This window comes from Anolis sagrei, chromosome 1, assembly GCF_037176765.1.
Source record: "Anolis sagrei isolate rAnoSag1 chromosome 1, rAnoSag1.mat, whole genome shotgun sequence".
Classification (NCBI taxonomy): domain Eukaryota; kingdom Metazoa; phylum Chordata; class Lepidosauria; order Squamata; family Dactyloidae; genus Anolis; species Anolis sagrei.
The window spans coordinates 260,399,703-260,426,212 of record NC_090021.1 but is presented as its reverse complement, the minus strand read 5'-3'; the positions used below and the strand labels follow the sequence as shown (position 1 = coordinate 260,426,212).

At 38.0% G+C, this 26,510-nt stretch overlaps 1 protein-coding gene across 2 annotated transcripts in view; it reads right to left on the bottom strand.

The window, feature by feature from the left end:
• Window positions 1-1,639: 1,639 nt before the first annotated feature.
• Window positions 1,640-26,510, bottom strand: part of LOC132769280 (kinesin-like protein KIF18A) — a 52,898-nt gene continuing 28,027 nt past the window's right edge. For both annotated transcript variants that reach the window (XM_060766093.2, XM_060766084.2), the window contains exons 14-17: window positions 11,380-11,863; window positions 8,536-8,640; window positions 7,077-7,186; window positions 1,640-2,707 (exon numbers count right to left, since the gene is read on the bottom strand). In XM_060766093.2, coding sequence (XP_060622076.2) covers window positions 2,592-2,707; window positions 7,077-7,186; window positions 8,536-8,640; window positions 11,380-11,863 — 815 coding nt within the window. In that variant the 3' untranslated portion in view covers window positions 1,640-2,591. The remainder of the gene's footprint in view (window positions 2,708-7,076; window positions 7,187-8,535; window positions 8,641-11,379; window positions 11,864-26,510) is intronic.

Here is a 26,510-nt window from a genome sequence, read left to right as displayed (position 1 = left end):
TTTTCGAACTGCTTAGGTCAACAGTGAACTAGGCATTTTTAACAGCTTTTTTAAAACAGCTATTAACAGTCGGATGCTCAACCCTGACTCGGACTTTGAACTTGCCACCTTTTCAGTTGGCAGATAAAATGCCAGTCTGTGACTAACATCTTCACCTTTTTTTCTCCTGTATGATTTTTAACACCTTTGTCTGATGAAGAAATCAACAAAGCTTTGAGTTTGCATAATGCATTTTATGCTTTGGAGTTGGTCCCAATAAAAGTATTATTGGTCTGGATTTTGTGATATACTCAGTGTTTATGTTGCTTCTTGAGATCAAAAGGCTCCAATAACTATAGCCACATAATTATACTGTGCATATTCCCATTATCTTGTCCTGGCTTTTAATGTTCAGCACTTTAAACATAGAGTTTTTGGTGAGATGCCATTCTATTTAGAGGCCTGAATTGTTTTTTTGTAAATAAGCCTTCGCTTCCATTTTTTGTTTGTTTTTTGCTTTAAGAATTTAGAAGCTCAAATCACTTGACCTAAGCAAGGTTTATACCATTTAGCTATGCACTGTCTGGATAAATATTAATAAAGGGGGTTACAGCAAGGATGGAGAACTCTATGTTAAATATAAAATGACAAAAAGTGTCTCTAAGACTCCTCTTCACCCACAGGATTTTCTTAGGCAAGGAACTCTCACAGCAGGTTTACCGCTGTCTTCCTTTGACTGTAGCCTAGACATATGATATTCTTTGGTGGTTCTCTATCCAAATATTAACCAGGCCTCTGACCTATGCCAGTAGAATGTGACTGTCAAATGTCTTAGATCTCTTTGGCAATATGGACTTTATTATTATTATTATTTATTATTATATTTCTATTCAGTGGATCCTCGCTGTATTCTAGGGACATTATCTTGCCTCACTGATCCCAGGTGTTATTGAGGGCCTGTCATCAGAGCATAATGTGATTTCCATTGCTTTACTTGCCTTTCATGGATTGGTGAGCCACAACTACTTCTGAATGGAGGTAGCCTAGCCTCTTATCAATTTCCACATTCTCTAGACTACTGCAATGCATATTACATTGGGCTGCCTTTGAACACTGTAACCTCAAAACCAAGTTACTGAGTTGCTTTTGATGTCGCCATGTGTGGCTCAGGTTTTTACCATCACTCAGATGCCTACATTAGGACTGGGTCTATTTTTGGGCTCTGTACTGACTGCTGGTGTTTTCCTTTAAGTGTCTCTATCTCCTTGGGCATTTTAAAGCCTCAAACAGATGAAAAAGTTCTACCTAAATAAATGGTTTCCCTTAAGGACAAACATGTTTTAAGCATTTTTTGCTTTCCTGTCCCATTGAAGAATAATTCAGGGCTACGTAAAAATGTTCTACTTGATTAATCAGAACCATGTTATTAACAATGAACCTGGAATAAGTCTGATTGAGGCTATCTTAAAATAAAAATGAATGAGAGAAGAAAGCAAATATTTCCTTGACCAACTTGGTAGAGACCTTACCTTACTTGCTTTGATCTGAGACTTGGTAAGTCTATGCTAGATGCAAGAACTTTTGAGGTCCAATGTTTTGTACCAAATGCAGATTAAAGCAAAGTAATTGTAGGAGACAGAACAATGGCAGTAACTGTGGCTAAAATTTAGTAAGACTTTATTCACAATTAAGAACATTAACATATCTCATACAAAGAGAGACAGACGAGGTTGTAGAAAGAATAATAGTAGATGGGAATATTTTCCATCAGGTTGCTTATCTTTCATGTGCTGTGTGCGGCAGAAAAGAAAAACAAAAATGAATAAAAAAGATATGGCATATGGTTTGAGACCCCAAATGAAGAGAAACAGATTAGGTTTTTAAAAAAAATAGAAAAAGAAATGAAGAATGAAAAGAAATTTTAGTAAAACTTGGTAGAACATGGGTATGTCCTATCTCCTCCAAGGACGGCCTACAGATCTGTAGAAAAGGAAGAAGACCTGGGCAGAACATTCCTGACTCTTTCCTAACCCCAGCAATAACAGTTCAGCAAGCATTCAGAAAACAGATATAAAAACTTGCACACATGCTAAAAGGCAAAATGCAAGGATGCCTGCCCACTTCTAGAATGGAATCCACAAGTCTTTGGAAACAAAATCCAACCCTTAATCCCAAATTGAATTAGTGGGAAGTTTGCAAGTAAATGTATAATTTCTACAGATTCAATAGAGCTATTCTAGTCTAACAAATGCATGCCATTCTTTGATCCAATCCATCTTGTAAGGTATTTTGCTGTAACACATGGAAAGGAAAAGAGGTTAATGAAATATTTGTTAAGTTTAGCAATGTTTCCATATATATGAATAGGTAGTGAACAATAAGCCATAGTCCAGTCATGAGCTTTAAAAAATTCTATTTGTACATTAAAATGGATAGTTTTATTTTACATACTTAGTGAAGATGCATTCTAGTGCAATATATTATGCCATGAAGCACCATCCTAGATAAAGGGAAAGGGGGCAAAAAGAAAGGTGGAAAGTTCACCTTTTCACGCTTGTTAATAAATTAAAATCTGTACAAAGAAAGGTTTAATTTCTGCAGAAATGAGCTCTTCAAAAAGCTGATTTTGATATTCCTGACTTTACGTCTCCTGTTACATTTTCTTTGAAATGACTTTTGACAGACCTTCTCAATGCATTGTGTTGCTTCCAGGTTCTTGTTCTAATTCCTGTGAAAAAAGGAATAGCCATGTTAAAAAGAGGAAAACAACAAATGGAGATATCACCATGCTGATAAACAAGAATGCTCTTCTCTCTTTTTTAAAAAAAAGTTACCATTAAGCTATAGGCTGCTGAATAGGGGAGAAGTGACTCTTTTTCTTACAGTACTAGACATATCTGTTTATCCGTAAAATCTCAGATTATTTCAGCTGACTATATAAGGGGGCTTTGATAACTGAAAAATGCAGCCAACACACACACGCACCCCCCTCCCCCCAAACAAATAACTCTATTATAAAGCAAACTTGATAATAGAGAATAATTTACTAGTAAGAGGACTGGTAGGGAAGGGGTATGTAAACATCGGTGACTTATAGAGGGGAGGGAGAGTAATAATAAATAATTGTAAATAGTGATTTCTAATTGTACAGTACTATGATTTTGTATATAATGTGCATAAAGAAAATTAAATTTAAAAAGAAAAAAGAAAAGCAACAACAACAAATAGAATAAATTGCTAACAGATATTGGCTCTATGAAAATACCAAGCATGTTTTTGAAGAGCTACTAGTCATAGAATCATAGAATCATAGAGTTGGAAGAGACCTCATGGGCCATCCAGTCCAACCCCCTGCCAAGAAGCAGGAATATTGCATTCAAATCACCCCTGACAAATGGCCATCCAGCCTCTGCTTAAAAGCTTCCAAAGAAGGAGCCTCCACCACACTCCGGGGCAGAGAGTTCCACTGCTGAACGGCTCTCACAGTCAGGAAGTTCTTCCTAATTCTAGTCTACTTCCAACCACCATTCCTAGGACTGATTTTGCACTGCAACTCTATATGTCATAACCAAGGAATAAAACCTAGTGAGTTCAATTAAATCAGCTTCTCAATTTATATGAATGAGATTATGGCACTAATATATACAACACTCAATGACAAGATTGGAACAATTTGTTTCTACCAGAACCTGGTCTGAATGCCTCTCACTGAGGTTTTCTCTCCACTTGAAATATGGTGGATGGTGACGAAAGATAGTCTCTTTGGGCTGTCATGGCATTTTTTACTTAGTTATTTATTAGATTCCTAAATCTTTTACTTTGTATGCTGCTCAGAGAGCTATGAATGACTAATAAGCATTTAAAAAATAGAATCTCAGGCAATGGCTATTTGTTAAAAATGTATTGACTTGTCACAAAAATCTTCTGTAATTTACAAAACCTTTCATCCTGGTTTATACAGAAATGTGCTCTCAGTTGTCACTAATATTTGTTATGCTAATTCTCTTTCCAGCTTAAAGGGTTTTCAACACTGAGCAGGTCATGGCTTAGCAGTATACCATACATTTTGCATGCAAAAAATCCCAGGTTTAATTCCCAACATCTCCAAATAAGCTTTGGTTAATCCTGCTGGAGAGCTGCTGCCAATCCGTATTCATCATTTTGGGTTAAGTTGGATCAATCATCTGACTTGATAGAAGACAACTTCCTATATTCCTTCCACAGACTCTTCCTCAGTATGAGCATGCAGAATCTGTCATGAGCATCAACTCCATGCATGTCGAAATAATGACTTGTGCCATGAAGTGTCAACTACACTGTATTCCTCTATTAAAGATTTGTACCAAACATTAAAATTTTTGAACCACATACACGATAGCCTTGGGAAGATTCTGCTCATGTGTTTTCCTCCTTTTAAAGGCCCAGCCTTCTATCAAGTAGGATAAATTCTTTCTGGTGAAGATATTACAATTAATAAGAAAGCTGGGATCCGCTTGCTGGGGAGATTTGACTTTGGAACCCATGCTACTTTATGGGGAACATGCCTCATACATGAAAGTATAAGAAGCTAGTATACAGATCCATCAAACTTGTTTTTCATAGAGCCATCTATCTGAGGTCATGCTAGAACAATAATTAAAAACTAATTTATGCAAACGAAGCTATAATTTCAAGGATTAGGTTGAAATGTTGTCCACAGTGACTCTTTACTGCCTCTGTACAGTTTATCCTGTTTGGATTAATGTAACACACTCTATGAGGAACAGCCTTTGAAAAGTTCAGTTGGATTAAAAAGCTTCTGGCAAATTGTTAACTGTTGTTGTCTACAGGAAACACACAAGTCTGCTAGTTGCCAGTCTGCTTCTGAGAACAATTCAAACTACAGGTTGTGTCATATAGCAGGGCTGTGAAACTCATTTTATCGAGAGCCACATCAGGCTTATGGTTTCCTTCAAATATGCTGTTTGTAATTGTAAGACTGTACAAATGTAACTATGTTGCCCTGGCATTGAAAGCCTCGCAGGCTACATAAAATGACGTGGCAGGCCATTCAGCCAATGCGCTTTGCATTTGAGATGTGCGTTCTATAGAATCCAAACTATTTTTGGACTGCATGTTCTTGTATAACAGGTCTCTTCAACCTGCAGCCCTTCAGGTGTTTGGGTCTCCAACTCCCAGAAGCCCATGTCAGCTTGTTCAATGGTCAGGAATTCAAGAAGATGAAGTCCAAAACACCTGGAGAGCCACAGGTTGCCGAGACTAATGTACAACCTTGACCATCCCCTAAAATCTCTCAGCATTTATTTATCATGTCAGGAGCGAACCAAAACAGTTGTATTAATCTCTCAGTGAGAAGCCCTTGTCACAGTGCCATCAACTTCACATGGACATCTGGTAAGAACACAGATGTCTGCTTCTCTCCTATTTTGTTTATAGTATTTAATTTTCATAGGGTGTAATTTTGCTGACTTTTTTTGGTGGTGGTGGTGGGGATAATAACAACAATAATGGCTGCAGCCACCACTATAACCATAATTATGGCAATGGGCTTAAGCATGTGTCTTAGAATATTTAATCTTTTTGAGATTCTAAGCATGTTTAGTGTGCTGCAGCTTCTTCATTAGGCATTCAACTGCGTGATTCTTTAACAATACAATTACAGTAATTGATGTTGGTATCCTTTATTACCCAACGTTTAGTACAAATAATTAACATGAAAGCAGCATTGTGTGGAACACTGATAAAGCAGCTTGAGGGTAGATACTACATGCAAAATTTTCACCAGCTGAACAATGTAAGGAGAACACTAATTCTTCAGGGAGGAAGGCAGTTAAAAGAACCATGTCTCTGCTGCCATCATTATGTAAGCTCCAATAATACTGTATATGGGGTCAGCCTCGGAAGGTGGTGAAACCTATTTACAAGGATTTCATAGGAAGAGTATGCAAGAGCCTGAATTAGACTTAAAGCCCTTTTAATCTTGCATTCTTTCTCTCTCCAGTAGAGAACCAGATACACTCAGGAAGGCCACAGAAAGAACAGTATTCTCACTACTGCTGTTACCTTGTAATTGGGATTCAAAGGCACAATGTTTCTCAACTTGGATGTAATATAGTGTCATAATATCTAGTAACCATTGCCAATCCCATGAATTTATTGAGTGTCCCATTACAGCCAACTAAATTGGTGGACATTACTACATTCCAGGGCAGTGAATTCTTCAGGTTAACTATATCTTGTATGAAGGAGTACTTCCTTTTATCAGACCTGCATTTCCAATCATTTCCAACCATTTCCAAACCTCTTCTATATCTAATTGTTCCACAGCATGCAGAATATAAAACCTGTTTTATCATTTCTTCTTCACACACTTTTCCTCCTACACCAAGTACCTCTTAGCATTGTATCCTTTTCCAAATAGAGGAACCCTGATTATTTTGGTTGAACTCTTTCATAGACTTTCTCAGATATTCTTTTTGAAAACAACCACAACTGTACATAATGTTCCCAGTATTGTTTCACTAAAAAGTCAGTTAACCATATGATATTGGTAGTTTCATTTCTGACCTCTTTTCCTAATGATCCCTATTACAGAACCTGCCTTTTCATTTCCCAGCTCACTGACTCCCAATCCTTTCTATGATGCAATTTGATACTTGAAGGCCCAGCAGTACTACCCTACACCCTTAAGCAGCTGCTAAAATCTGTGTTGGTGTGTATACATCAATGTCTCTTTGCCAAAACCTCTTGGTTTTTTCAGTTACCTGCTACCCGAATCTGCATTAGAGCAACCAGAGAATGCTATTACAATTTATGGTCTGCTGTCCAATGGGTTTAATTTTCATTGGCCTCAGGATTCCATAAATGCTGACAAACATATGCTTCTTTTGGACTCAATATGTCCTTCTATTTTTAATAGTAAGCAAGAGAACTGACTAAACTAACTGGGTGGCTACAATATCTCAGTCGGCCTGACCACATGAATTAACACAGCAAACGACTATGGAGAGTCAACAAACTGAAAAGTTCAGCCTGTAATCCTACACCTCTTGCTTAAATGTATAAATAACTACTAAAATTGTAGAATGGAGACTTACCTGTACCTATGGGTACTCTTAGCGGTTTGTTACTTAACACAACAACTTGTTTAATACGTTTGGCAGCCATTGGACCTTGCTGGGTTTTTAACTCAGTGCCTAATGTAGAACTGAGAAAAGAAATTTGAACAAAGTGTATATCAAAACAGTGTAAAACCACTATGCTACATCTCAATTTGCCACAACACAATGTTAAAGCTTGTGCAAAATCAGTTTAGTGTCATGTGAACCAGCAGGAACACTGCAGCAAGGTTTGGACTCATTTGCTCCCCTTCCCCTCCTATGCAGTTGGGGTGGTGCTTGGAAGGGTATACTTGAACACTGACTTTCTTGTGGTTTGCTGTGTTGTCTAGATACACCAATAACCTGTTAAACCGGTTTCTTAATTGGGCATGTTTAACTAACCATAGTTGACGTGAATCACAATTCTGGGTTCAAACAACACAATGTGCAATTAAGCAAAACACAGAAATCTACTCCATATAATACTATCTAGCTCAGTACTGATAGTATTAACACTATTTAGCTCACACTGGAAGTTGCTTTCTTGGGATTAAGTCAGGATTCTTTTTCAGACCAACCTGGATATCCCATGTGTTCCCTGGTAATTTTCCATCTAAATGATAATCTGGCCTAACCCTGTTTAGCATCTAAAATCAAATGAGACTGAGTGTGTTTAAGGTATTTTGGTACTACTGCACTTGCTCCTGCATATTCATATTACACTAAACCATAGTCAATATTTGAAAATAGAAGAGAGACACAATCTGTAACACATTAGGTACAAGAAAGCACCACTGTTAACTTCTTTATGAGGTCTGCATTTTATATTCTTCCTTACCCTCAGGAAAAGCAAAAATGTAATCCAAATTACTGGATTGTTTCAGGTCTGATATGCAGAATTGCATGTTTTTTCCCCTACCCATTTAGTTCTATAGTTATATGCAAAGTGACCAGGTCCATACTTTGACTGGCATCATTATAAAAATGGCTGTTGATGAGACATTTATAATTAAAACATACAACTTTAAAACAAAATTTGCAGGTGAAAAAGATAAGCTCCCCAAACATATAACAAAAGTTTATGCAAATAAACATTTTTGGAAACAGTTTTTGCTCTTTGTACATCTGTAAAGGAATAGGTTCGACCATCTTGTTATCAAATTGGATAAAAGACACCTCCTAGGGTACCATTAGAAATATATGAATATATATATGAATATTATTTTGACTATGTTTTAATTTTGCTTTAAGACAGCATCTCACAAAAAAATATTTTATTTATTTAAATGTTAATTTCGTAAATAGTCATTTGTCTGTACTCTACTTTGTTTTAATTGGTTGCATGCTTCCTTGAGTGCTGTTTTGGGAGAACAGTGGAACATAAACTAAATAATTAAATTGATTAAATTAATAAAAATAGATGAAATGTAACGTATTACTTTGCAATATTACATACCTTAATAATTTTCTTTTTCTCTCCGCAGCAGATGTCATTGCCATATAAGATGGCTTCTCATGTATGGGACCTGGCTGTCTATTTAACAATGAAGGCAGGTGAAGTCTGGAATGAATGAAGGAATCAATCAATCAAACAAACACAGAAGAAGCAGCACCATTTTTTAAAATGAAGGCAATGCATTCTAAATAATTCATTTTACTATCACCCTTTCTGGGTAGCTATGAAGACTGACTGGATTCAGGAGCAGCAGCAAAAACAATGAGGAGGATCTACTGAGAAGTATTGGCAAAGTATCTACAAATTTCAAATTACATACAATAATGTCAGAGAATGGGGGGATATGTGCTGCTGAAAAGTCCTGTTAGACCAGAGGTAAATGACTGCAGAAGGTTGGTAGAGCACATTGGCCCCAGGAGACCTTAAAGAGCCACATCTCTCACAACAACCGCTCCTGCCAACAAATATTTTTGGTCTCTCAAACACCTTTTAGGAGACAAAGGAACATATTGCTGTGTGCCTAGGTGTCTAGATAGCTTTTTTTTTTTGGGGGGGGGGGAGGGGTTGTCCTCCAGTGTTATTACCACTGGAGGATCGGCATGTTCTAAATGTCGCAGAAACACCCTTTACACCTTCAAGAGGTTGTTTTGTGGCTACAAGTCCCTGAAGGCTGCAGTTTGCCCACCAAATGTCCGTCTTAGTTTCCTATCCTATTTCAGGCACCCAACTACTTGCTAGAAGCCACTGGACTCCTATTTCTGCTTCTGCCCACAACATGTCCAATTGACACACATTGTTGATGGACCTATAGATGTTGTGTTTAGTCCTCATGGCTTTCAGCCATTGGAAGACATATTTACCATGAATGTACTTGATTCTTTAACATAATTTAAGCCAGTGGTGATGACTACCATCTTGTCTTTGCTACATTTATTTGAACTAATTTAACTGGTTTGAAAGTTATATATAAGCAAATCCAAAACCTTATGTGGGAATGATTTTATTGGAATATTTATAATAATGTAAAGAGAATACTTCCTTTATAATTGACAAAAGTGACTACATCTGAAAAATCATTATTTTAGGTCCCAAGCCTGATATATCTTATCATAATTTATTTTTATTTTGTTACGGTATAACAACAATAGCTTATTCAACTTTCTTCACACTCTATGAACTATTTAGCAGTTCAATTTCAAATGGAGAAAAAACAGATTCAGGATAATTAGTAACACATTATGTTTCATTAGCTGATTGATTACACAGCTCAAACAAAAAAAACAAAACAAACAAACACCAATCAATTTCTTGGTGTCTTGGTTTTTAGGCCGGTTCCTGGGATTATTTGGGACGCTGACTCAGAAAATTGGATAGACAGCATCAACACAGTTATCACAATTTTCTATGGGCAAGTAGATAGTGACTGGTATTTATTTATTGTTTATTAGGAGCATTTCTATCCTGTCCTCACCTCCCAAAAGGGACTCAGGATGACTACCAACAGGCACTATTCGGTGAACAATAAAGCAAAGCATAATATACATTTAACATACATTAAAACAATTATAAAATACATTAAAACAGTTCACCGTTGATTATTAAGCCTGGAACAAATGACACCCAGACAACTCCAGTCGTCCTCTCCCAGGAATCTGATTCAGTTCCATTCCATCACAAAAGGGAAGAAACGACTGAGGATTCAGAAAAAACATCATTCCAGTTCCCTCCAAGATTGCAGCCCCATCTCCTTCCTGCTTTAGAGCCTTCTGCCTAAGATTCTGGGTGGTGTCTGATGGAGGTTTCTCTGATGTAGGGACATTAGACTGGACTTCGATGCAATTATTTTGGGCCTGTTCTTCCTGCTTCTTGTCCTCTGCCTGACTCAGGAGGAAGCCCTCTGCCAGGGCCACTGCCTGGGAACAGGTCTCTGGCCCACACTCTTGGACCCAGCTTCCCATCTCTGAGGGCAGGATGCTCAGGAACTGCTCCAGGATCACCAGGTCCAGCATCTCAGCCTTGATGTGTTGCTCTGGCCTATCAGCTCTAGTTTTTGAGATGTAGAACATATAGCATATGTTCTATATTTCAAAAGCTAGAGCTGATAGGGGAAAATTGTTCCCATTTTGGAATCAGTAGGTCAAATATGTCCAGAAGCAAGTCTAACATTCGAGGCACAAAAATGTACGTTGGTCAGTGTCATAATACAACAGCCCAGTCATTTATGAATGAACACACACAAATGCGCGAGTATATGTAGTGTAGAACATTTTCCATGGGAATAAAATACAGCATTTGAGCTTACCCATCCCATGTATTCAAACTGCCAACCTTCAAGTTTATCAGCACAGTGATTTAACCCATTGCACCACAGGGGCCTTTTTAAAATTTTATTTTATTATAGGGGGACAGAATTACTATTTAATGTGTTTACTAAATGTTTGCTTCTTTCCTACCCTCAGTGTTTAGAATCACGAACTGTGGAGCTCTCAAAGATAAAAAATACAGGCAAGGCAACATCTCTTCAATAGGGCTTCACAATTTATTATGTCAGGCTTTATACTCATCTAGTGCTTTCTATGTGTGGTGGACTACAACTTCCATGTCCCTAGCAAATGGGCATGCTAATCACAGGTAGGAGTTATGCTCCAATACATACGGAGGGTGCTCACTTGGGGAAGGGCACTTCACAGGATCAATCATCATGAAGCTTCTATCACACATCAAGATGTGAACTAAGGCAATGCCAACTGTGTTTTTTTCTAAAAAGCTGCAGCACCAAAGCAAAAGTTTAAAGTGGAAACAATAAAAAAAAAAAAGGGGGGGGGGGGGGGGAGAAAGAGATACCTTTGCAAAACACTGCTTCCATTACTTGGCTGTGAGTTGTTATTGGATACGCCTGAAGGGTGATCAGTACCATCCGGATCATTTTCTTGAAGAGTAATGGTTGTATTCAAGTGGGTCTCGCAACTCGCGTGATGCTCAGTATCCCCAAGACTGTCTTGCTTTAGTCGTTCTTGTACTTGTGCACTACAGCTGTTTGCCCCTTGAGGGCTTGTTGAAAGTCGGTCAGACTTTACCACAGTTTCCAAACACAAACTCTTCATGGGCTTCTTGCAGGCCTCTGGCGTGTGCACAATGGGCTGGAATGCTTTCCTGACAGAATCCCCCAAGTGATTAGGGCTCAATTGACTGCAACGATTCAGACTTGGCACTACCAGGGGAGACTCTATCAGTTTCCGCCTTATTCTTTTGTGAGGAGGCACTACATTTTCCACCTCATGTTGCATATGTGACTTGATTTTGTCTGATGAAGTAGCCAATGGTGTACCTAAGAGAGGGAAGCCTGCTTCATTAATTGTGCTAAGCTTTGGTTATTTGAAGTTGAAAACATGTTGAAAATTGTAAAGGTAGCTGTGATAGAAAAGCTAGAATGCATGTTTACATTGACACATGATTATACAATCATCCGCAATTCTGGCTCTATTATGAGAAGCAGTTTTACAATCACACCTCTTTCAAATTTGATTCTGAAAACAGTGACCTTGTCCCAACTACATTACTCTCCATTGACTACATCCATGGTGACTGATTGGTGCTAGATAAATGTAGTTTCTGGTTGCAAGGTTACTATTAAAAATAGGCCCAACTAATACTACTATCATCATCGTCGTCATCATCATCATCTGTATTCCGCCCTGTCTTCTCGAGGGGACTCGGGGTGGATTCCAACAAAAACAATGGCAAACATTCAATGCCATAGTACATTCATAAATACAAGTACAAATAACGGATCAGATCCCAAAATAAACCAACACCTAAGAAAAAATTATATCATACAACCAAAAATTAAATAGTAACATAACCTGTCAATTAATTTACATCTAACATAAAAACATAAACATAAATTTATATAAACTACAACTAAAATTATTTAATATTAATAAAATTATTATGCAGCCAATAAAATCAACAGAGCCAACAGAACCAGAGTATAATACGATTTCCAGTTGGTGGTTTATTAACTATATATAGACTTCTAATCTAGACTCCATACTACACCATACCACCAACTCTGTATAGACAGTAATTAAAAGCAAATAAATGCAAACTAAATTTAATGTAACACAGTTTTATTGTATTATAAAAACAACTTTGTGAATGGAGTATTATTTCTTCATTTTTTTGCCAATTGCTTGAGAGTTCTTGTTTTTTGAGTTTCAGTTCACTGAGGATCTCATCTTTTGTGGTTTGCAAAATAATTTTAACTACTTTCCTGTATCTTTTCTGGAATGCAACCCTTCAGAGGTTTCTGGATTGTAATTTCCAGAATTCCTCTACAGTATTAGTTCTACAATGTTGTAAGATATGTAAGTGGCAGCCCACCAACAACTGGAGGGCAGCACTTGAATATGATAAACTCTGCTTTTTCCAGCCTTATAAACTGTACAAGGAAGCATAGATGAAGAAACTTTACAGCTGATTAAGTAAAGTCTAAACTCACTATAGCTGTGAAAGCTTTGTTGACACTGGCAAAATATAACTAGCTTCTTAAATTCATTCTGGTCTTAGAAGAAGACTGAGCTAGGAATTTCCTATTTCTTTGGGAAATGATATGCAACATGATACCAATGGGAAGGTTAGTAAAAAAGAGTAAGCTTTCCACATTTGCAGATTTAACTTTTACAATTTTGATTATCTACAGATTTGATTAATATGGTCTTTCTAGGAATCTCTGCTGAAAGTTGACCATAGAGTTGCACTAGATAATCCAGAGCAGGGGTGTCAAATCCATTTTCATTGAGGGCCACACCAGACTTATTGTTGCCTTCTGTATCCACAGATGAAGAATCCATGGATACAGAGGACCAAATATAATTTGGTTACATAGTGGTTAGTGCTCTTCAGTTATTATCCAGTTTGAGTTCCCAGATGTTACTGAAAGACAACTTTTTGCCATGCAGACTGGCAATAATGGTAATTGCAACCGAATACCAATTGTGGGCCTGAGGTTGGGGAGAAGTTAAAGAACATTGTAAAGACATCCTATCCAAAAGCATTGTATCTGAACTGAGAACCCTCTATCCTGAATAAACAGGAATACAGAAGGAATACAGAAGTTGTAGTCCAGCATCTGGAGGACCACAAAAAATGACACAGAGGGCTCGATTCACCCTACAGGCCTTGAGTTTGACACATTCTATCTAGATATTACTAGGGAGAACACTTTTAGGCTCCCAGCTTCTGCAGAAGCGTTATAGTGGAGGACCTGCAGATTCCTAGAGATGCATTCTCTCAGGTTAAAAAATAGCAGGTTTTTAACATTAGTTTTTCCCACTTTAGCAATGGTCCTACTGTGTCTTTAACCGAAGTAAATGCGAAGGCTTGACTGTATTCTCCAATAGCTGAGCTAACAGACAGGAAGTGATAACCCATATTGAATTCAACAGGCCTCCATATGTAGTGAAAATGGTAGCTAAGGGAGTAATCATACAAAAAGTAAGATAACCTGAGTAAACACTTACATGGAGACCAGACTGCATTGTCCAGCTAGGAATACTCTGGGGTAGAGATTTGGGTGGCAGGGCCTGGGAACATGGGGGCAAGGGTCAGAAACAAGAAAACTGATCATGGAAGACTATGGGGGACATGAGAGAAGCCTCCTCGCAGGATTGCAAGACATCTGGGCGTCCCCTGGGCAACGTCTTCGTCGACGGCTGATTCTCTCACTCCAGAAGCGACTTGCAGCATGCAAACAAGCAAGCAAAACAACCAACGGACCTTTTCAGGACCAACCATTACAATAATCTCCCTGCCACATGCACAATGGAGGACTTTCTTGCAGCTACACCAGAGGCACTTCAAGTGGCCAGCTACTGGTCAAAGGACATTTAATCAACTACCAAGCTTGCAAACTTTGTATTTTGTCTGTTTGTTTGTTTCTTAAAAAATGCAATGCAACTGTTTGGTCTGCTCATGACACAATAAATAAATAAATAAATAAATGGAAGACTATCCTACTCATCCAATGAGGGATTGCCTAAGTAAGTAAGTAAGTAAGTAAGGTCAGAAACCAAACTAAGAATCAGCTAAGTCAAGGCTTCATCACAATAGTGAAATGCAACCTTAATTTATGCTTTGACTGCAATGTAATTGTTGATGTTTGGAACAGGTGGACAACTACAACTAGGTGAGGAGCAGTAAACGTGAAATATACTGCTTTGAAATTAGTTCCATCATTTTGAAACACCCTATATTTCCAGGTAGCTGACTACTTGAGCAACGTATGCTTGAACAAAATAGTACAACCATAGAATGTTTTGATTGATAAATGACAATGGAAGCTCAGGTCGCTGCTGCCAGCAAATAGGCCTTTTTCCATGTACAACAAGCGAGGCAATTGGCACCCTACCTGTTGGACGAGGATCTGGCAACAGTCATCCATGCCACGTTCACATCTAGGCTGGACTACTGTAACGCCTTGTATGCTGGCCTTCTTATGTCTACGACCTGAAAGCTCCGTATTGTTCAAAATGCTGCAGCCAGGTTACTCACAAAATCGCCTATGAAATGCCATATAACACCAGTGCTGCGACATTTACATTGGCTTCCAATTGATTATTGTGGTCTGTATAAGATGCTAGTCCTGACTTTTAAAACTTTATACGGCCAGGGTCCATCCTATATTAGATACCGTCTCTCCTTCCATCACCAGAAGTCACCATGTCCTTCCCAACGTGATTTACTCTATATACCGGATCCTAGAGAAGTGCATTTGGAAAGTACCAGGTGCAGGGCTTTCTCTATTTCTGCCTCTGCCTTATGGAATTCCTTGCCTCCCTATATGAGAGCCATGCATGACCTAGGGCCTTTAGCACTTAAGACCTGGCTTTTTACTAGAGCACTTGACCTATGTTAATTTATTAATATCTGTTTGTATGTATTTTATTCTGTACGATTTCGTTATGTAAATCGCCTAGAGCATCTCGGATGGAGGGCGATTAATAAGTAATTAAATATGATGATGATGATAAAACTGACATAAATAAATAAATTGGGTAAAAATAAGCATATATTCACTTTATTATAATTAGATTTTTAGCACCAGGAGAAAATCCACAGACAAATCACTAATAATTGATTCACTATTATTTGAATAGATTAATTCATTCTAAGTACACTAAATATTCTTGTATTAATAACAATTCTTTTAGAATTGATGTTAATTAATTTAATTTATGCTATGATGATTTACAGACAGATTTTAATTCTTTAGGGAATAATATTTAATTTTAAGGTAACTTGGGAAACCGTGAACTTTAGATTAACTTATTACAGTAGAACAGCACAGACAGCAGCAGTGCCAGCAGAAGCAGCAAATTAAAAGCTTCCTGTTCCAAATGATTGGGGAAATGCTTTGCAAGGTTTTCGAAAGCACGGCTTTCACTCAACTAGTAAAAGGTAAAGTAATTTAATGCACTTTTTCAGTTGCACTGTGGAGTTTGCAGTTAAGACTGACAACTGACAAGATAATTGACTATGTTAGTCAGTTACACTATATTCTTTTAATTAACAGTCTGCTGCCAACTTTTGGAAACACATTTTTTAGAATCTAAGTTTTTCTGGTGTAATACAGCAAGGTATCATAGAAAAAAATAAAAAAGGTCAGAGATTGCATGTGGCTTCCGTCCCATGTTTACACCATATCAGCCTAATGGTATCACTGAGGGCTGATGGAAGAAGCCATAGAATCATGGAGTTGGAAGAGACCTCATGGCCCATGCAGTCCGACCCCGTGCCAAGAAGCAGGAAAATCGCAATCAAAGCACCCCTGACAGATGGCCATCCAGTCTCTGCTTAAAAGCCTCCAAAGTAGCCTCCTCCACACTCCAGGGCAAAGAGTTCCACTGCTGAACAGCACTTACAGTCAGGAAGTTCTTCCTAATGTTCAGATGGAATCTCCTGTCCTGGAGTTTGAAGCCATTGTTCTGCATCCTAGCCTCCAGGGCAGCAGAAAACAAGCTTGCTGCCTCCTCCCTAAGACTTCCCTCACACATTTAGATATGACTATCATGTCTTCCCCCAGCCTTCTCTTCTTCAGGCTAAACATGCTCAGCTCTTTAAGCTGCTTCTCATTGGGGTTGTTCTCCAGACCCTTGATGAATTTAGTCACCTTCCTCTGGAGACATTCCAGCTTGTTAACGTCTCCCTTCAATTGTGATGCCCAGAATTGGACACAGTATTCCAGATATGGTCTGACCAAGGCAGAAAAGAGGAGTAGAATCATAGAGTTGGAAGAGACCTCGTGGGCCATCCAGTCCAACCCCCTGCCAAGAAGCAGGAATATTGCATTCAAAGCACCCCTGACAGGTGGCCATCCGGCCTCTGTTTAAAAGCCTCCAAAGAAGGAGCTTCCACCACACTCCAGGGCAGAAAGTTCCACTGCTGAACAACTCTCAGTCAGGAAGTTCTTCCTCATGTTCAGATGGAATCTCTTTTTTGTAGTTTGAAGCCATGACTTTGTATACTCTTATTTATGCAGGCCAAAATCCCATTGGCTTTTTTTTGCCACTGCATGTCATTGTTGGCTCATTTTTAACTTGTTGTCCACAAGGACTCCAAGATCTTTTTCACATATACTGCTGTTGAGCCAGGCATCCCCAACTCTGCATCTTTGCATTTTATTTTTTCTGTCTAAGTGGGGTATCTTGCATTTGTCACTGTTGGTCAGACCTTTTTGGACATCTATTATCTGGAAGACATTTTATCCCTTTTCATACTGATGTGCAACTGCAGATCCCTAAGCTTCATTCATTCATTTCTACTGCTGTGGAGTTGAGGGGAGGGAAGATAGGTATCTAAGGGAAGGTGTAGGAGAGTTTGTTAAATCCAGAAAAACTGAACCAGTTGGGGGACTTAAACAGATGAGCCTTTTTGCCCAGGGATTACTTCAAATCCCCAATGGAAGTCACGTAGCACCTCAATGGGAAAATTTCACTTCAAAGGCTGCTGGATCCTGACATAAACAACCCAATGCCATGGGAATACATGTAAAGTGGTCACTTGGTATTCACTGGGTTGGTTCCAGGACCCCTTGTGGATTAAAAAAATCCATGGATTCTCAAGTTCTATTATAAATAATAATATAGCAAAATAGTGTTTGCCTTTTGTAATTTTTAGGGGAACATTTTCAAACTGTGGATGGTGGAATCTGTAGACATGGAGGGCTGACCATAGTATAAACATTAAAAATCCAGAGTATGGCATCCTGTTTTGTCCCACACCCTGCATTAGAAGAGTTATTTCTCTATCTAGTAGAGGCTGTCAGCAGGCAGTGAATCCCGTCTAGATTCTAGTATGGGTTCTAATATGATTTTTGTATGAGTTTCAAAGCCTATCTTCAAAATAGGTTCAGCACCTTGGATAGCTCTATAAAAGGCGCCACCCAAAACTCAGATTAGATTCAGTAATATACATTACTTGTGCCTTTATCTAGGATGTAGAGAATGTTCAAACCTGAAGTCATATATTATTTTGTTGCCCTTATCAGTTCCAAAACTTTATTTACTTATGAGTCTCACTGGGTGAGCTAGAACAAATTTGCTTATTATTTACTATATGTATATCCCAAACCTTTATGCCACTTTCACCTCAGCACTATTTAGATAAAGCACAGTGTTCTTTATATCCAATTAGTAAACAGGTAAAGGTTTCCCCTAACATTAAGTCTAGTTGTGTGAGAGGTAGTGCTCTTCTCCATTTCTAAGGCGAAGAGCTAGTACTGTCCGTAGACACCTCCAAGGTCATGTAGACGGCATGACTGCATGGAGCGCTGTTAACTTCCCAGCAAGGCGGTACTTATTGATCTTCTCACATTTGCATGTTTTTGAATTGCTAGGTTGGCAGAAACTGGGCCTAACAGTGGGAGCTCACCCTGCTTCCCCGGATTTGAACTGCCAAACTTTTGGTCAGCAAGTTCCGCAGCTCAGTAATTTAACCCGCTGCGCCACCAGGGGGCCGAACTACTACTTTATAAAATGGAAGTAGAGAACATAAATGTTGCCCTGACATCCTCTGGAAAGAGATAAGTCTAAAGATACATATTAACTATAGCAACAGTAAATCAACATCAAACACAAAAACATGTCAACAATGTTTTTCATTCTATGGAACACTTTCTCATTGTTTGTAGAGCATGGCAGGAGCTGCAGTCCCCAAGGACTGCTTGTTGTTACTGATATATAACATAGTAGACCAGGCCTCTGATAATTGTACAATATGGTTTGAGGCAAATAAATTTCAACAGCAGCAGTGAGGGAGAGAAGGAAATGAGGGACTAAAACAATAATTTATCAATGCATAACTCTCCTGTTACTGATAGAACCAGTTTATACACCATAATTAAAAGCAGCTGGGCGGATAGGCTAGAGAAAGGAGGCATTGTAATAATGGCTGATTTACAATAAGCATCACAGAGTGAAGGGGTCAAGGGCAGAAAGGCATAGGATGGGGAATATGTGCCCCACCTACATGTTGTTAGTCTTAGCGACCATAGCCAGTGGTAAGTAATAATGGGAGACAGAGCCTAATAACATATTGAGGGACACATATTCTCCAGCTAGTAGAGTTTAAGAAGTCAAAAGATACAATGGAAAGCAGATTAAACAGCTTATTTCAGTGGCTTTCTTATTTTCTTCCACCTTATAAAATCATCAAATTATCCCCTTCTCTTGTTATTTAGAATTCTTATATACATAAGGGCCAATTAATTTCCATTTCTACCGTATAATAAGATTAGCCATCTTAAAATATGTACTAAAAACAACTCCTGCTAGAATTTGATAGATGACCCTCTTTAATTGGTCCAGTGCAAACAAAAGAGTGTCTAGAATAATATGAAAAAAATAATCTATGTCACAAGAACGTGCCCTTATTGTTTCCATGTCACTTCTGCCTCTGGTACCAAATTTTCTGTTAGAGAAACAACACCTAGGGTCCTACCTACTTAAGTGAGGTATATCTGCATAATTAATAGTAAAAAACTTGGCTATTTGAGGATTTATATGGCTGTTATTTGAAGGACTAGCTTGGAGAAGAGGAAGTTGATATGATAGCCAAATTTATGTCTTAATTTCTTGAAGGTAAGAGGTGTTTGGACATGAAATATGCTGCCTCTGAGGCTGGTGGCATCTCCTTCTCTGGAGGTTTTTAAACAGAAGCTGGGTGGCCACTTCTCAGGAGTGCTGATTGTATGTTCGTATTATTGCATTGCAGAAGGTTGGAGTGGACGGCCCTTGTGGTTTATTCCAACACTAGGATTCTGTTACTATACTCACACCTGTTCCTTCTTTCAGACATATTAGGGAGTCCCTTCTCTCTGTCCTAATGCCATCAGTTGAAAATCTGATGGAAACATGGGAGAGGGTCTTTTCAGAAGTTACCTCCCCGACTCTGGAAATCCCTTCCCAGAGAAGTTAAATTGGCTTTTCTGTTCCACCAGGCATTTGATGAGTGACTATAGTAACCATCTCAACTAAGCAGTACTCTAGAATTTGCTAAATTGTTGTGCTTGTGTTTATATTTAATTGTGTATGTTTTAATCTGGTTTAAATATTTTGATTGTATAATATTATTTTAACTTTTGTGTCTTGTGAATATTTAATCATGTATTTTAAAAATCTGTTGAATGTAGCTCTGATTCTTTTATTGGAAAAAGGAAGACTAGAAATAAATAAATTTGACACGGGGGTCCCAACACCACTCAGTCATTATTTATATTGATAGTAATTTCATTACTTGCTGGTTTATGCATTATAGTCTCCAGAAATAAACATTGCACCTCCGAAGAATAAATGATGCATCCTCTGAATACTGACATTTCAAACCCTGGGGTACTGGCTATTTCCGCTCGAATAGTCACTGTTTTGAATGTCCATAATATGCTTTCCTTGGGGAATCCAGTTCAAATCTCTCAAACTGCTGCCTATTAAACATTTGGGTAACATTTTAAAATATTTATTTATGGAGGTGATAGTCTAGCACAAGCATCTGAAATTTTGTGTCTCAGGAAAAAGTAATGATTGGCATCTGATAGATTTGCCTCTATACATTATAGCACTGAGGTTCCACTTTCGGAAGGGAAAAAACAAATTTGTTTACTGTAAGGCACTGGGGTTTTGTAAATGTCCTAAGAGCAACTGGGAAGGAAATCAGAAAGAAACATTTTGGTAAGGGTGCCAAGTTTTAGAAGCTTCTCCGATTCCAAGTACTGAAACCACTTTTAAATTAACCGTAAATGTAAGCATTTAAACTATAAAACAGATAGGTAGTGAACACTAAAAGTATTGCCAACATTAATAATTTGTTAAACTTCATCACAGTGAGCCATATTTTATAGTGTACTACATTAATAGAAAGCAGATTGCAAGGGGTTCTGTATAAGAAAAATATAAGTAGCAGGTAAAGGAAAGTTCAGGACTTATGAAACTACTGATGTTAAAAACAACTCAAAGCAAAAACATACAATAAAATCGTTCTTTTAAAAATGAGAAAAAGAATATCTTGGTTTATCCAGTTCTTAACAGCGGCCTAAATACTGGATTTAGAAAGGTTTGTTTCAATATTGTTCGTGGGAAGCAGATCCTATCTGATTTTAGAATGTAAGCAGGGTCAGTCCTGGTTAATATGTGGATGGGAGACCAACAAACTCATACCAGGTGCTGTAAGCTATATTTCAGAAGAAGGAACTGGTAAATCACTCCATAATATTTATCTTTTAAAGCTTTATATACAGCAATTCATGGAGTTATCATAACTCAACAGGAAACTTGAAGGTACACATACACAGATTTACTTCAGGAGAAAAAAAAGGGGGGACAATGATTTAATGGCATCTGAATGTTTTGTGCCTGGTTTTCATTGCAATCATGTGCATTTGTACTCTTCAAGTGAGTTTTACTGTGCGCACGTTCTAATGAGTATACTTTAAGTCCCAGATTTCATTTTTCAGAATCCAAAAAGAAGAAGAATGAATATTAAAACAAGAGATAAAACATGAATTCAAAGAACAGAATGTCACTGTGTTTTACTGATAGCATGGAACATGTTAGACTGAACAAAACACCTTTCATATATAGGCAGTCCCCAAGTTACAAACAACATAGGTTCTGTAGGTTTGTTCTCAAACTGAATTTGCTTGAAAATAGGAACAGGTACATTTTTAAGTGTAACACCAGCCACATATATAGCTTTGGATAGTTAAAAAAAAGGTTTGTTGGGGAAACAAGGAGACACCTTTTTTCTCCATGATAACTCTTTCAGCAGCAAATTTCCCTTCCTAGAAGTAGATTTTCCTCCTGTTGTTTCACCCCCTTTTGTAACTATGAGTTGTTTGTAAGTTAGATGTTTGTAACTCAGGGGCTGCCTGTAGTAGACTGGGAAATGTGAATTCTGAAGATTAAAACAGGAGGGGAACCAGGTACTTTTATACTCCAATTGAAGCTAATCAGCTCAACCAATGTTGAGGAATGTTGGGAGATACAATTTGACAACATAGATTAAAAAAAAATCTGAAAAATTATAATGTATTGCGTTATATGGATTTTGAGAACCAATATAGTATTGTGGTGTGGGTGCTGAAATAGAATCCTGAGAAGCCAGGATGTGATACCCTGGTCAGCCATGGAAACCCACCAGGTGATCTTCTGTCAATCATATTTTCTAAACTTCAGAGGAAGGCAACGGCAAATCGTCTCTGAATAAATTTATTTATTTATTTATAGCACTTTTATCCCACCTTTCTCAGCCCAAAGGCGACTCAAGGTGGCGTACAGATTGGCAACGATTTGATGCCACAAATTACATATATACATATCAATTTAAACATTTAATGTAAAATAATAAAAATCCATATAAAACCATTAAAACTAAATCTTACAAAGAAACCCCATGACAGGTTTGCCTTTCGGTGCCATTAATTGGAAACAATATGAAGACACATGACAACAGCAACAATACATTCAATCAACATTTCCTGCAGCTAGGTGCATGACAACTACTTATTCAAGCACTGTCATGTTCAGGAGGCTCTTAACCTTTTATATTGACCTCTGTGCATAGATGTGTATGACTGGTTACATGTGTTCACACTACTTGTATCTATGCCAGAGAAGGAAATCTGAAAGTTTTTGACTAACTCAGGTTTGCTCATTCTTGTAGTGCTAACCTATAATTTAGAATTTCATCTAATACAGCCAATGAGTACATGGTTGAAGAAGTTTTGAATGTGGGCTTGATAGCTCATACCCAAAGTTGCAATGCTAAGTCAGCCTTTTGACACTATCAACAATACCTTTTTATTGCATTATAAACAATAACAATACATTTATATAAAATATAGATGGATATTTAAATGAGTGCCAGCCTGGCATCATTTAATTAAATCATGAAGCATCACACAGAGCAAATATTTAAGAGATGAAATTAGTTTTAAACGGAGTATTACATGAGGGGAAAATATATCAAGCGTTGGATAAAGCTATATATCAAGGTTGGCTTAGGTACAAAGTTAGTCAAGAAAAGCTGAAACATTTGCTTTCAGGAGGGATCACCATATCCTTTTCATATTGCATCACAACATGCACTATACCAGAATGAACCAGCATTTTTCCATTTAGGGCCATAAATACATTAATTAGATATTCAAAAGGGGTTTAAGTTCCAAGATCTGTTTTTTAAATTTCTACCATGTGTGCTCATACAGCAAACTATACTGTTATTTCAAGATTGCAGTCCTTTGCATATTTACCTGGGATTAAACACCATTCCACACAATGGGACTTAAGATCTCAATAAACATGCACATCCAAATACGTGCTACACGTCTAAATATGTACTTTCGGCAAGCTTTTAGCACACTACTCAAAATGGAGCTCATCACAAAAATATTCAAACAAATTCATCAGATCTGTTTCAATTAGGAGCCTCTGGACAGCTTGGTGATGCTGTGTAATGCCCACAGAAATCTCCACTAATAAGAAACTAATTTATCAAGTATTGAATATACAAATGCAAGAGGTAGAATGGTATCAAGTAATGTGAAAAGTGTGAAAGTAGTGTTTAGCAAACATGAGTCATACCCTGCAAATGTCGAGCTCATGTCAAGAAGACATTGATGAATGGGACTAGTTCTAATTCAGTTTGGGACAAAATAATGGGCTGGGATTTTTCTTCTTCCAGAACCCATGCTAATACATGCATGAGGGGATATTTCTGGAATCTGTGTTAAATTAAGTCTGCTAGGTTGTTCGGCTAAAGTAAAATCAAATATTAATATATTCATTTCAATAAACATTTCTGGGCTTCCAATGATTGATCCAATTACGCTACTAATCATAAATTTTGATTCTTTTAACAGCTTTCTGACTCACGGAATTTCGAGCAGCAAATGTTGCCTAGTGAATGAATTTTGGTTATTCAATATTCATGTGACCCAAAGGCGTTATTATACTGGGCAATTTAATGACATTCTCAAGGCAATAAATGCCATGTGAAGAAGCTACAAAACTGCTTGCAGTCTGAAGAATGGCAACACAGTCATTAGTGCAATTCAATTACTCACAAGGAAAAAAGGAAGTTGTAACAGAAACAGTTGAATGGAAGGACCTCTCCAGCATGTGATGAAGCATACAGGTAAGAGAGTGAGAAACTGGTAATCCCGTGTTTGAAAATCAATATTTTGATGATGAAAAGAATTCCTAGCAATTAGCTCTCCCCTTAATAAACTGGCATTGCTTCTGGTCACTTGAGCAAGTAAATGGACACTTCCCCCTACCTTTCAAAATGGATTTCTGTTCCCTAATGTACAACAAGGATTAATGAAATGTGATACCTGACACCATGCCAAGAACCTTCTCCTTCACAGAAATACAAGCAAATGCCTGGCTGCAAGTGCAGTTCTTGCCCACATCTCACACATAGAGGGAGCACGGATCACACCATCAATCAAAACCCTAAACACGAGCCTGGCATGTCACTCTTACGCTAGAGCTTGGGCTTTACTTGACGTATAATAATTTATGCTGCACTCAATGGCAGGAGTTAACTACCACAGCTGTGTATGATTTCCCAATCTGTTATAACCTCACGCCCACTTTAGCCAAAAGGTAGCTTTCCCTACATCTCTTCCCCTCTTTGTCGTTTATGGAAAATCCATCTATGAGAAAGCTAAGAGCGAAGGAAGATGTCACTGTACAGAAAAGATTCAACTCTTGCTCACATTCAAGTGCTACTGAAAACTAGTAGTCTCCACTGAGAGATGAAAGAAAGGACTGGTGGATTCAATCAAACATACTCACCTCTGCTAGCCCACACCATTCCCACTCCCTTGGGCAGAAACACTCTCTTAAAAACCATAAGCGTTTGGAGAAGCAAGTTACCACACATCAGGAAATTAGAAATTAAACTGTTATGAGATCCATGTGACTGTCACCTAACATGGCCAAGCTATCAAGAGAAAGCTGACTGAAGCGCATGGCACTGAATTTTGAAAATGGGAGTGGTTCTGAACATGTTTTGGAGGTAGCTAGAAAGATCTGCTCATTAATAAAGGAGTTATAAAAAGTTAAACATTTTTTACAGAAATATAAGGTGAAAATAATAGTAATTAAAAAGTTTTCTTTGTATGTACTGCTAAAGCGCAGCAGTACTATGTGTGAAAAGGATTGTTTATTCCAGATTGCACATGGGCTAGTAGAGTGATGCACGGCAAAAAAGGCAAATGCTATCTTATCCTACACTAATAGAACCACAATTTCAAAGTCAAGGGAAATAATAGTCCCCCTATGTTCTGGGCCAATCACGCCTTATCTGGAGTACTGTATCCAGTTCTTAATGCCTCATTTTCAAAATGAGTTGGAGCCAGTTCAGAGAAGAGCAATGAGGATGGTAAGAGGTATAGAGAACAAAACATATGAAAAGAGGTTGAACTAGCTGGGCATGTCTAGCTTGGAGAAGAGGTATGACATGCTTGCATCCTTTAAATACCTTGAGGTCTGCTACAAAGAGGAGAATGGAGATGAGTTATCTGCTTCCCAAGTAGGTCTAAAGGTTTCATTTCAAGAGGGTAATTTTTGATGAGATATTAGAGCAGTGGTTCTCAACCTGTGGGTCCCCAGATGTTTTGGCCATCAACTCCCAGAAATCCTAACAGCTGGTAAACTGGCTGGGATTTCTGGGAGTTGTAGGCCAAAACACCTAGGGACCTACAGGTTGAGAACTACTGTATTAGAAAGAAAATCTTGACAGTGAGTGATGTGGCAGTGGTACATACTGCCTAGCATGGAAGTGAATTCTCTTTCTCTGGATGTCCTAAAAAAGAGGCTAGACAGGTACCTACTGGGGATGAGATGGAGATCCTACATTGGGTAGAGGGTTGGAACTGATGGCACATATGGCCCCTTCCAACTTCTGCTTACTCCCATTTGGAGTCTGGGAAACAATATCCTTGATTTTCCTCTTTGGTAACTTCCACACCACTGGTTTCTGAAACAAACTCATGGCAGCTGACCTCTGGTACAACTCTCAGCACTGCTCTTTATTAGTTTACTTACCTACAACATGTTCTCTCTCTCCTTTGAAGGTCACTGTTTGCTTTTGTTCTTTTGATAGGAGCATTAAAGGGCTACTCTTTTGGTACCTTCTAATACTAGATCATTCTCCAATCTTACTCACTGTTCCTTTATCATGCCCTGCCACTCTCTCCTCAAAGTAGAGTAGTGAGATCTCTAGATCAAGGCCATGCTACATCCATGTGGCACTCAACAAGTTTCTGGCAATTCTAATATTCATTTAGTTTCATTAGAATATCTGACGGAGCAGGCAAAAGATCGTAGCAATCATGCTAAACCAACAGGGCAAAATACTACATGCATTTAGATCCTACAAAAATTTAAAACTTAATTCTCTAAAATCTATTTTTG